The sequence below is a fragment of the Corvus hawaiiensis genome, chromosome 3, assembly GCF_020740725.1.
Source record: "Corvus hawaiiensis isolate bCorHaw1 chromosome 3, bCorHaw1.pri.cur, whole genome shotgun sequence".
NCBI lineage: Eukaryota > Metazoa > Chordata > Aves > Passeriformes > Corvidae > Corvus > Corvus hawaiiensis.
In genome coordinates this window covers 43,118,340-43,130,378 of record NC_063215.1, presented here as the reverse complement: position 1 = coordinate 43,130,378, position 12,039 = coordinate 43,118,340, and the positions used below count along the sequence as shown (strand labels likewise).

General features: G+C 33.8%; 1 protein-coding gene across 3 annotated transcripts in view; it reads left to right on the top strand.

Annotated features, from left to right (window-relative positions):
* Nucleotides 1-12,039, top strand: part of ASCC3 (activating signal cointegrator 1 complex subunit 3) — a 255,345-nt gene that overhangs the window by 186,322 nt on the left and 56,984 nt on the right. For all 3 annotated transcript variants that reach the window (XM_048296916.1, XM_048296915.1, XM_048296914.1), the window contains exons 30-32: nt 1,621-1,763; nt 11,513-11,650; nt 11,755-11,875. In XM_048296916.1, coding sequence (XP_048152873.1) covers nt 1,621-1,763; nt 11,513-11,650; nt 11,755-11,875 — 402 coding nt within the window. The remainder of the gene's footprint in view (nt 1-1,620; nt 1,764-11,512; nt 11,651-11,754; nt 11,876-12,039) is intronic.

Genomic DNA, 12,039 nt, shown 5'->3' with positions numbered 1-12,039 from the left:
AACCTCCTATAATTCTAGTTTCAAAGCAATAACCATAAAATTCAAAATTTGTAGTGCATCCAGATTTGCTTCTGTTTCCAATTTTTTATTCTTAACCAAGCTGGCAAGCAGTATAGACTTAAGAAAAACTCTCTTGTATTTTATTTGAACGTTTTGTTTTCGTTACATAAGGAATATTTATTATATCAATTAAAAATAACCTCCAAAATAAATTTTGTAATCTGAACTGCTGTTGATTGTGAGGTGACATTTGCGAGGGGACTTTTTAGCTGCTTTAATTAGCCTTATGACAGAAGCAAAGTATTGATTGTGGACTAGAGACCAATCTTGACAGCTCGGATTATTTACACCTCCACAAGAGCATTGTACAAAAACACTAATGAACAATAAATCTGTCTTGGGCTGTGCTGCCACACCTGTTCCTGAAGCAACAAAAATCCATTAGATGTTGGGCTTTTAAAATATATAGATATATTGGTATATGTAGTTGTAAGATATAAATACACATGAATTATCCTATTTCAGTAATTGCCCAACTGCATCGCGCGTGTATATGCAGGAGCACATGCTGGGTAGTATTCAGGAACTGGGGAATAATATGTGCTGGTGGGCAGTATGAAATAGTTTTCAGAAATTAACAATACATAAATTTAATTGCTTGAATGAGAATTACATGAGAAAACACACAAACAGATTTATAAGTGGTTTAGAGAGAGTATTTGAAATTCTAGGTACACCTAGAATATATACTATATATATATATAGTACTATATATATATATACTTCTAGTGCTTGTTGAAGTTAGAAAATCTCTATAAATATGATTTATTGCACACACTGTTCCCCACTTGTTTGACATGATACAGTCAAGGTTATTTTAGCATTTTCATGGCAATACTTATTCCTGAGTCCATAACAATTTCACTGCAAGCTGAAACTTTTCAAAGATTGGCTGAGCAAGAAAATGCTTTTTAAAAAAGTCCTAAAACATAACTGGTTTAAATATATCGTCATTGGTTTAAATAGATCAGACTAATTAGTAAACACAGAAACAAAGTTCTCTTGTACTGTAATGCCCACTTCCACAGCAGCTATTGAAAAGTCACTTTCTACTTTTTTTACCTTTTCTGATATTGGTAGATTGAAGTGATCCTTCATAGGCTGACATGAGTTGATGCAGTTTGAGCTCTGGGTCAGACAGAAAGCAAATTTTAGACCTTCATGGCACTTAGTCTGAGACAATAGTGTAGAAAAAACATTAACATACTTATTAGGCTGAGATAGAGAATTTTGCAAGCTTGAAGTCTAGAAAGCTCGTCTAGGTTTTGTGGTGTTTTGTTGGGTTTTTTTCATAACTGGTTCTCTTAATTAACTTAGTGATCACTGAAGTAGCAGGGAAAATCGACTGAGACTCAGCTAAGCGTAGTTTTATGGTCTTTGGTTCAGAGGTGGTGTATTCTCACCTCAGTTGTATCCATTATCCATCCAGCAGAATAGACTCAGCAGACATACCTGTATGTCATCTGCAGAGTGGTCTATCAGCTGTCATGGGATTGCAAGGAGAAACTCTAATTTTTGTCATTAAAGGGTCTAATTCTCAAGTTCTGTTTTGCTCAACAGCAATTCGGAGTCATTCTCCAGCCAAGCCTGTTCTTATTTTTGTGTCATCCAGACGTCAGACAAGGCTTACTGCCTTAGATCTCATCGCTTTCCTAGCCACAGAGGATGATCCCAAACAATGGCTGAAGATGGATGAAAGAGAGGTAGAATCATTTCACCTTCCTTATTTGTATTTTGCTTCTATTTTATTGATGTTTGTTTGAAAAAAAAATTATCTAAAACAAAAGAGCCGTTTGAGGGTAGATCTTGAAAGAGTTGTGCATATGCTAAGTTTCCTTATGTATTAAAAGTAGTGTCAACAATAAGGCTATAGAAGCGTCTGTGCGAGAGCGGAACTTCAGAACACAAACTCTTTTATCTTTGTTTTTTCCTGCATATCTCTTATTAATGCTAGTTCCATGGTCCCAGACAACATATATCACATGGTGCAAGTCTTTGATACCAAGATAAGACAAAGACTAAAAGAAAGAGGGCTAGTGCTCTCTAAAGTTTACAGCCGGACATCTGTGACATATAGATGTTGAGCTGAAATCTAAACCAAGTCTCTTTCAGTGTTTTAGGAGAAAAATCATCCTTCTCATGAGATGCATTTTGTATATGTATATATATGTATATATATATCTGTGTGATTATATGTACCTCTGTATATACGTGCATCCATCGATATTCATAGATAGATAGATATACTGCAGAACCAATCATTTAGTAATGGTTCAGTCTTGCATATTAAGGAAATAAATCAATGATATAAAAAAAGTAACAAAAGCCAATATCTTTGTTTTAAGAATGTAAAGATTGCAAAGTCAAACACTTAGATGTTAAACAGTGCTAGAGTAAAGGCTTTTTTTTTATTCTTTTTCAAGCAATATAATCTTTAATTACATTTTGTTCTATTTTTTTTTAAATCTTCTTTTGTTTACTTCAAAACGTGAATGATGGCTAAATAATAAACAACCATTCAATATTCTCTTTTATCTGCATTCTTCAAACTGTATATCAGATTCAGATTATATTTAATTCACTCAGTTTGGCACCTGCTCTGAATACAGTATTATTTATTTCCTTCTGCACTAATGGTCCTGATTATAGTGTATCACTGCTGCAAAACAGGTTTTTTTTGGTTGATATTCAGATTTTCTAGATTTTGGAAACTAGCTTTTTCTAATTGTTGCAGATCTTCTACTAGGAATTTCTGTGATAATTTAGGGCCAAAACAAAGCAAAATGCAGGAATCACAAAGATAAAATCCAAGTTGAATACTGTATGAATATTTATATATAAACAGTTTTATCAATGGTTATACAATTGTAAATATTATATGCGAAAAAGTGTAGATTTCTACATTATATTGTTTGTGTTTATTTGCTCTTTGCCAAAAAATAAAATGTGATTTTTCAGAGATAAAGCATAACATCTTTATCCTTCCTGTTTTGGATGGATTTTTAAAATAGAAAATGGCTGTCTTGGTTGATAAACCATTACTGCTAAAGTGTATCTTAACTTGATGGTGCTTTTCTAGCTGTAGAACCTCTATTTAATGTTTTCTTGAACTTAATAGAAACATCTCATATCCAAGTTATTATTACTTAGTAGAATACTCTAGTACCTTGTGCTGGTTTACTGTAGTAATCTCACCTACAATTAGAATATGCACTGGGCAACTTGCCCTAAATGACTTGCATTATTATGAATAGTTTCCCCATGTCCTGGGAGCCACTGCTATTCCAAAAAGAACTTAACTGAAGCTTCTTCACTTGCTGGAAAAGGGTTTTCTATTAGGAGTCTTTGAATTTCATGTTTCAGAATAAGCCTCTGAAGGTTTTGAAATAGGAGCCAACAAGGACAAGCAGACTTTGCATTTATTAGTTTAATAACATTTGCATATGATTTATATTTGAATTAATAAGCTGAATGTTTGGAGCATGAGATACCTACCAAGTTACTCAGTTCTGATTACGTAAATGTAAAAGACTGAGGATTAAGTTCTAAGTTGTTATATCTTACCACTATTATGCAGAACACAATTCTGTTTGAAGTACCCACAATTTCAAGTGGACATTTCTTTGGGTAATTATGGGACTAGTTTGTAGTTTTGTGTTTTAAATGAGCATGATTATCCTGAGTTTCATTTGACATTGAAGGAAAGGACAAAGCTCTAGTAGTGCTACATACATAGTGTATATCCTGCCTAATTTTTTAATAATAATAAACCCTAATCATAATTTAGGGGGTTTTTAATTTAAAAAATTTAATCTCAAGTAACATTAGGGTCAGGCTTAGACTAGGTGAAATAGACAAAATTCTCCCCAGATTGCTTCAATGTTTTCAAGTTTGAAAAGTAGAACTAGCAAATACTTTATAGTAGGTATTCCATGTCTTAAACCCTTGTCCAAAATTTCAAGTGTTTCTCAATTCCATATGGGATTAAAATGGACCAGTTAGAAGAATTAAATTGTTGTTGCCTTTTAAACAACAACTTTTTTTTCCTGTCAGTTTTTCACGTTTGTTTTTTTTTGCCAACCACTGTTCCTTTATGGGGACTTACAGAAAAATTACTTTACTTTCAAAATAGTCATAATTCTTAACTCTGAAGTATTTTGAGATATATGAGATTTTTCATGGGTGTATACAAAGTTAGCAAGCTGTACAGCAGACCATGGCATTTTTCTTCACTCGGCCTTATTTGTATAATATTAATTTTGGCTGACATAAGATTCCTTTGAGAACTCACAAGTTTTGTTTAATGGTGCAATTGCGTTTGCTACACGATGGCTAAAAGCTCGTCTGTTTATGTTAGCTTCCCAGTGAGTAGATTTCATAAGGCTTCTTGAAGTGTTGTAAAATAGTGCCATCCATAATAGCTTCTAAAGGGCTGATGTTGAGGTAGAGACAGATTCTTACAGCCATTAAAAGTGTTTTTTTCTTTGTTACTCTTTGTGATGGTATCAGAGAGATTCAGGCCTTGTGGGGAAGAGATTGGAATACAGCAGAGACCAGTACTGGGTCTTTGTTAATGTCATTGTTACCAATACTGGACCTTTTTTTATCAGCTATGGCATCATCTTAGCTTCCCTAATCTTCTCTGTAGAGATTCTCCCTGTGGTGGTAAAACAGGCTCTTGTTTGAAGCTTGTGATGAATGATTCTGTTCACAGTCTACCACACTGCTTTTCACAGTACTCTCAGGTAACAGGCAAATCTACCTCTGTTTTTGCCACCCAGCTCCAATTATCAAATTCAGGCAATGTATCAATCAGTTATATTTCAAATGACATGAACTTGCATGAACCTTCTAGAATACATATTTGTATCTATATGTGACATACAGAAACAACCCTTCAACTGTTGCCACCAACATAGGTAACAGCCTGCCTGGATCATGGAGGAATCATACAAGATGTTCTTTCCCTCATAGGAGTCATTATCTAACAGGTGCAACTGAAGTTAGTCAAGAAGGAATTTTCTTATACATGCATCTTCTGAAAAATATGTGTGTTATAGGCAGCTCCATTAGGTTTTGGGAATGGTTGTTCCTGGACACTTTTCTTGAATTTCATGTCTAATGTGCAAGTTTTGGCTCATACCCATTACAGCATTCAGAAAGCTGAAAGGTATGCAGAAAGCTGAGACAGCAATCAGTCTTCATAAAACTGGCCAGTACTTAATGAAAATTGCTGTTTCTAATAATGCTCTGTTTTGAAGTTCTGCTGGACCTGTTGCGGCACTACAATAGTTAAATTTGCTTAATAGATTCTATCCAACTAAGTTTCAGGCTATGTGCATGTTTTTTGTGAAGAAATGGCCACTCAAAGACCTCATGTATTACATGTACTTTTGTCTGACCAAGGATGCCTCCAATGATGTTTGAAATACCCTTCTTACCAGGATTTGTAGCTGATGCTTTAATGCTCACCCCTACATTTTCCAATTACACATGCAGATATTCTCCAGGATTTAAGCAAGACTGCTACAGTTTTCCCAGAGTATGAGTGGGCAGTCTCTAGGAAAAGAAAGAGTAGTTACCTTTAGAGTCTTAGAAATGTTTTTTAATTGTTCTGTAAGGTGCATTGTCCATACACATTCCAAAATGAGCTCTCTATCTCTCTTACAATATGCCCCAAGACTGAGTTTATTTTTCACTGAAGAGTGAAGAAGCAGCAGCAGAAGCTGTCTTCCTTGCCTTCTGCAATAATAGCAAGGACTCTTCATTAGATATCACTCTGTAAAGATTGTCCTGGTTATACTTTTGAGGCACAGGTGCATCATGACAGAAATGTGAATGGACAGTGCATCTCAAAGTGGAGACTACATCTGTAAATAGAGTGGTTCTTTGTTTCTTTTTCTTGTTCTTTGATGCCAACGTGCCCATGAAAAAAGAAAATGTTATGCTTACCCTGGGTTTTTTGTATAACCATTAGAGGATTTTTAAATACACACTTCCCAGCTAAAATTCTAATTTGGTCTTGTCAGCCAGGACTGTCATGTTCAAGCTTGTGGCCCATTACTTATCTTGTTAAAAGGGAAGATAGCTCAGATTATCCTTTTGGAAACAGACAGTGTGACCAGTTTCTGATGGTCAGCTTGTGTAAGATCAGTTATACTGTTCTACATTAGGAGCTGATTAAAGAGGGACAAGTCCTTCTCTGTCAGAAATTGCATCTACATCTGTGGTGGCAGAAAATGTTGCAATCTTTTTACAACTTAATTTATTAGAATCAAGTTTTCTGTTTATTTATTTTTCTCTAATGTTTTTACAGCTTTTTGTTTTTAACCTAAAACAAAAGTACAAAAGTAGTATTTATGGTTTATTGTTTGAAGTTAGAATGCAGTACTCACCAGCAGACAAGCAGGGTGTTTTCTTATTTGTTTGGTGGGGTTTCTTTAAAAATTTATTCCCTGTCCAGATACTTGGATTTATTTATTTTTTTTCTGTTTACAGTGCAAGGAGGGAGAAGACATGTACCAGTGTACATAGTTTTAACTTTAACCACAATGGTTTTTGCATTCTGCTTTGTGCATCATTTTACCATCTGCATCTTGTTAAGACTGTTCTTTATGAAACCTCTAGAAATAACTAATATCCTTTAGCACAAACATACCTACAGTAATATTCAATAGCATCCATATCAGGCAATAGTTTGCCGCCACCGAATTCAAGGGCCCTTGAATGAAGGACATTCATTGACTGCAAAAGAACGAATCAGACCCATTCTGATTTTGCCCTTTTAGATGTGTGAGTGTATAAACATCTGTGCACTAATTCTGGATTAGTTCGTATGTGTTTGTACATTATGTGGAAATACCCATAGACATATGCATGAAAGTGAATGAAATTTTACCAATAGTTCTGGTTTGCATTGTTAACAAAAGAGCCCAAAGCCAACAAAAAAGTCCTAAGAATTCTTGGAAAGACAAAAGATGGTTTTTCCTTCACTAACCTTTAAATCAAAGAACCTATTATATCCATGTTAATATTTTGAGATAATGTTGTGCTATAAAACAGGAATAGAAGTGGTCTGTGTCATGACACTGGTCTGTGTCATGAACAGGTATATTGCTGTCATTTAAATGTGTCTTTTTAAATGTTTTAATATATTATTATACTTTAATGTATTATTATGTATTGTTAAATATGATTTAATAATATATTTTAACTGTTTAAACCACATTTGAAAATGTTCTTTGAATAATCTTATTTGAGTTGTTTTAGGCGTCTTGTTCAGTGTGGGATAGTTCTGAAGTATAAGCCAACTTTTCATCAAAAATAATTTTGTAAGATGTTTCTTTTTTCTGCTTTTAAAGATCAGGAGGGTACCCAAGAATGATTTCTAAGTGTTTCACTCATTATAGAAGTTCAGCTTCCTTCTACAAGACATTGGTTTTATGACACAAAAGTGTGTCATAAAAATTACCATTTAGTTATAACAAGGAGATGTTTTTATTTCACTTAACATCTGTAGCAGATGTGAAATATGTAATTATTTTTGTAAAAGACTTCATAACTTTCACGATTCTTTTGTTTGGCAGATCTTTCTTCTATTGGGCATTTTAGACAATTGATAAGCATTATTCAGTGGCATATGGTCTGAGTCTGACGTGCTTTGAAAAGAGTAGAGAGTACTAATAATGAGGATTCTGTGAAAATGGGAAAACCAGCACAACAGATACGCTTTGAGAAAGTATGGGGTTTTAGCATCTTGAAACAATATATCACACTCAAAGGGACAGAATTGGGCTGCACAATCTGTTAGCTCATTCTTGTCCAATCTGGTCTCCTCCTTTCTTTTGGAGCCAGCATTGTCATCAACTTGCTGAATTATACTCTGACTGGAATGTATTTCAGGCACAGGGTAATGTATCTGCTTAAATGGAATCCTATCTTTCTACAAAAGCTTTTTAAGTATAATAAATTTAAAATATTAAAAAAAAGTTCTATTAGCTTTAAGTAAATGGTTCAACAGTTTACATATGTGCAGGAACAAAGAAAATGACTACTTAGTAGTTTGAGAAAAATCGAGTTTGTTCAGAAATTAGAAGAGAAAATGTAGAAATAAAGTTTATTTTTTAGAATAAATATTTTACGATGCTACAAGATTTCCAAATTGGTTTTCAGGAGATATTTTTCTTTGTTCATCAAAAAAACCTATGGAGGATAGCAAAACCTTTCAGCATGGGCCTGATCCTGCCTGTCTATGAGTCCAGGGAAAAATCCCTCCTGGCATTAAGTTCCCTGCATTGGTGTTGTACAGGGTTTTTTAATGCCAGTGGGATGCATATTTCCTTATATTATTTTAATATACTTTTTTCTGTTCTTAAGATAAAACATATTTCATTTATCCTTCTGTGAGTAAAACAACATTACAGTTGTTTTCAGAAAGATAAATAGTAATTGAGTCATAACTGCAGAAATGTTAGATTTGTTTTATAGTCACAGTGCTGTGTCTGTTTCTGGTTAATGAACCTATTAATTGTGCCATGATTTCTTAATAGAAAGTTATAATATTCTTACACTACACTGACATAAGGGAGTTATATTTTTAAATAAATTGTCATGAGAATTTTAAGCCTTGGATTGTGCCTATGGGTAAAACAGTTATGTTTATTACAGTGATTTATGTGAAAGTAAGGGGTCAGCTAAAAATGACTAGGATTCCCTGCTGCTAAAATGACAGGATAGCAGTAAATGCACCAGTGCTCCTGCTAAGGGTTCTTTCGTTTTCCTGTGGTAAATTACACTGCTTTGCAGGTATGACTAACAGCACCACAGGCCGCCGCTCTAATACAAGTCAGAGGGGAAAAAAATAACCACCGCTGATTGTAAAAGCAAGAAGAACATCTTTGAATAAATTCCCAGCGGTGTGAATTTAGGACGTTTTATGCTGGCAACTCAATGGCAGAAAGGTTTAGCTCAGATCGTGTGCTGGAAGTGCTCCCAGTGTAAAACGGCGTGTGCTGAAGGAGCAGTCTAATGGCTATAGACTAATCCCAATCAGCTAATTTGATCACTGTACTGTTCTAGAGGAAAAGGGGATTTAGATGCATTATTTTCCCAATATCATGTTCTTTTGATGTGAATAATGAAATAAATGTTTTTGCAATGTAATTTCTTTTGTCAATTCTTGAATGCAGAAACTAAAATGTAAATGCATTTTTTTGTTTATTTTTCACGTATTTGCCAATTTTGTTTTCTACTTTTTTCATCTTAGTTTCCTATTAAATATACACATATAGCTATTATTTCTCAAAGTGTGTACGTAGGCATAAGGACCCTCTGCAGTACTAGTACGAATTAATAAACCCATAGTAAAAAAATCATTAGTAGGTTTGATAATATTTTTAGTATTGTATGTTGATGGTCATAATTGTAGAGAAAACAGTATGTGTGTTCCCATCTTATCCAGATATTTTTTAGTCTTAGAAGAAAAACCCTTTAAGATGGGTCATAATTCATTTTGTCCACACTGCAGTCACATGTCTACATGTTGACTAGAGAAATCAAAGGTTTGCTGATTGTATCTAGATAGATAAACTTTATCCTTTAACATATCCTCCTTTCATTCAGCTCTTTACTATCTTCGACTAATCTACCCCTCTTCTTGCTTCCCTTTCCTAAATGGACTTATCCCCTCTTTTCTTCTCAATGCATTGGGCTTTTTCTTTCTGCTCCCTTTCTCTTCAGTGTTTTATAGACCCTTTCACTCTTTTCTTCTGTAAGCGCCCTTCTCTTTTATACATGCTAGGTCAGTTTATACAACAAACCTTCCACGTCTTCCATGTCTTATAGTATAGGAAACTCCCAGGAACATCCACACAACTGCATTGTGAGGGGAAAACAAGTTTAGGAGCTTCCATTGGCAGATTAAATTGATTGATCTATCAAAACTTGAACATTTTTTTTTAATTGGATTCTCTGTTACTGTGGTTCTGTTAGTCAAGGTTAGTTTAACAAATAGACTTTTAAAATGCTTTGCAATTGCTCTTCCTGACAAAATTGATTGATTTACAAAATCTTTATTGTTTGTTGGTTGGTCTGTTTGTTTGTTTTAAAATCCTCAATATGGACTGTTATGTTCTGTGGATTTTTCGTACCTTTTAAGGATTCTTTTTATAGTAGTTAAACAAGTTGCTTGAGTTTAGATAAGTGAATCATTCTGTTCACATTAAGGTCTGAGAATTATGAAACGCAGGAAGTATTTAGAGAGGTTACAGTTTTGAACATCAGAAGAGTCCTAAGTAGAAATGAGGACATGACTGTAGTCATACCTCTGTATTTTGGAGAACTCAGTCTGAGATGAGGCTGAACACTATGTCCAAATTATTCAGTTACCCTGACTAATTTGTTCTGCACTACTATTTTTTTCTCTAACCTTGCTATACCTCCCACAACCATGAATGATGCTGGCCTAAGTATGCAATATCATCATGCCACTGCTGGTGGCACCAGGAAACCACTAATAAGAGCATAAATTTTAAAGTTCCTGGCTATAATTATATTAAAATCACATAAAATAATAAATTACCTTAGAAATAAAAAAATAAAAATAGTTTTGAAGGGTAGAATCACTTAACAAGACAGTTTTGTTTGTTATTCCTAAGAGGTTTTTCACAGAGGTCGTCTACAAAAATAAATAAGCTGGTTATCAAATTTATGACTTGAAAACGTAGGCAAGAAGGTTAAAATGATAGTGGTGAAAATTATTCCAAGAAGTCATTGACATCAGATTTGAAAAAATTAGTAATAGTAATAAAAATAGCTTTTTATCTGGACTTCTAAAAGTTTTAAATGAACACACGTAATAGATGTTGAATTTCACTACAGAGTTTGAGACCATAAATTACAACCTCACATTCAAAAAAAAATTTTTAATTAATTTGCATTTCAGCATGTGAATAGGAAGCTTTCTTGATGAATAATAATTGCAAAATTATCAAACTGAGGAAATGTCTATCTGTTCAAAGGCATTAGAGAGAGCCAAATTTATTTTTCACGACTGTTACTATGTTACTGGTTGCAGGGATTTTCTATGTTTTTATACCAGTTCTAACCCCTTTGATACTAGGGATTGCATTAAACAAACACAGAACAGAATGCACAGTATTTGCCAGACCTGTCAAGATATTTTCAGCATTTTCATTTGCTTGTCTGTGTTACTTAGCATGTCAGTAAAGTAATGTGCATTTTGTATTCCACCCCTATGTTTAATATAGTTTTATTTTTTTAGACAAAACCAGTCTTTTCAGAGACTGAAGAAGGCTCTGTTTTCCTGTTTGTATAAATGGCACTGAGCAAATTATCATTGCTACAAAAATAAAAAAATAAATATAAGAAACCTAAAAGTTTAAAAATTCTGAGTAATATGTTTTAAAACAAGCAATTGTTCTTTCTATTACAGATGAATGACATCATAGTCACAGTTAGAGATTCAAATCTGAAGCTGACACTTGCTTTTGGAATAGGCATGCACCATGCAGGTCTGCATGAAAGAGACAGGAAAACTGTGGAAGAATTGTTTGTGAACTGCAAAATCCAGGTACTTTGTGTTCTTTTTGAATCCTGATGTAATGAGTTTTACATGGAATTTTAAAAGTTGGCTTTTTGTTACATATACCTCATTAATCTTTCTTTTTGTCTTAGGTTCTTATTGCCACAAGCACATTAGCTTGGGGTGTAAATTTTCCAGCCCATTTAGTAATTGTTAAAGGAACAGAATACTATGATGGAAAAACAAGGCGTTACGTGGATTATCCCATTACAGGTACTTACATAAATTATGGAAATGTTCATATGCTGAAATGTATTTCAAGCGTATGCAAATGATCTGAATTATTTAGTAACTGATCACTACTGAATTTGGAGAAAAACTAGGAGACATGAGGTTTCTTTGTTTAATGCAAGTTGTAAGACAACTCTTAAGATTTT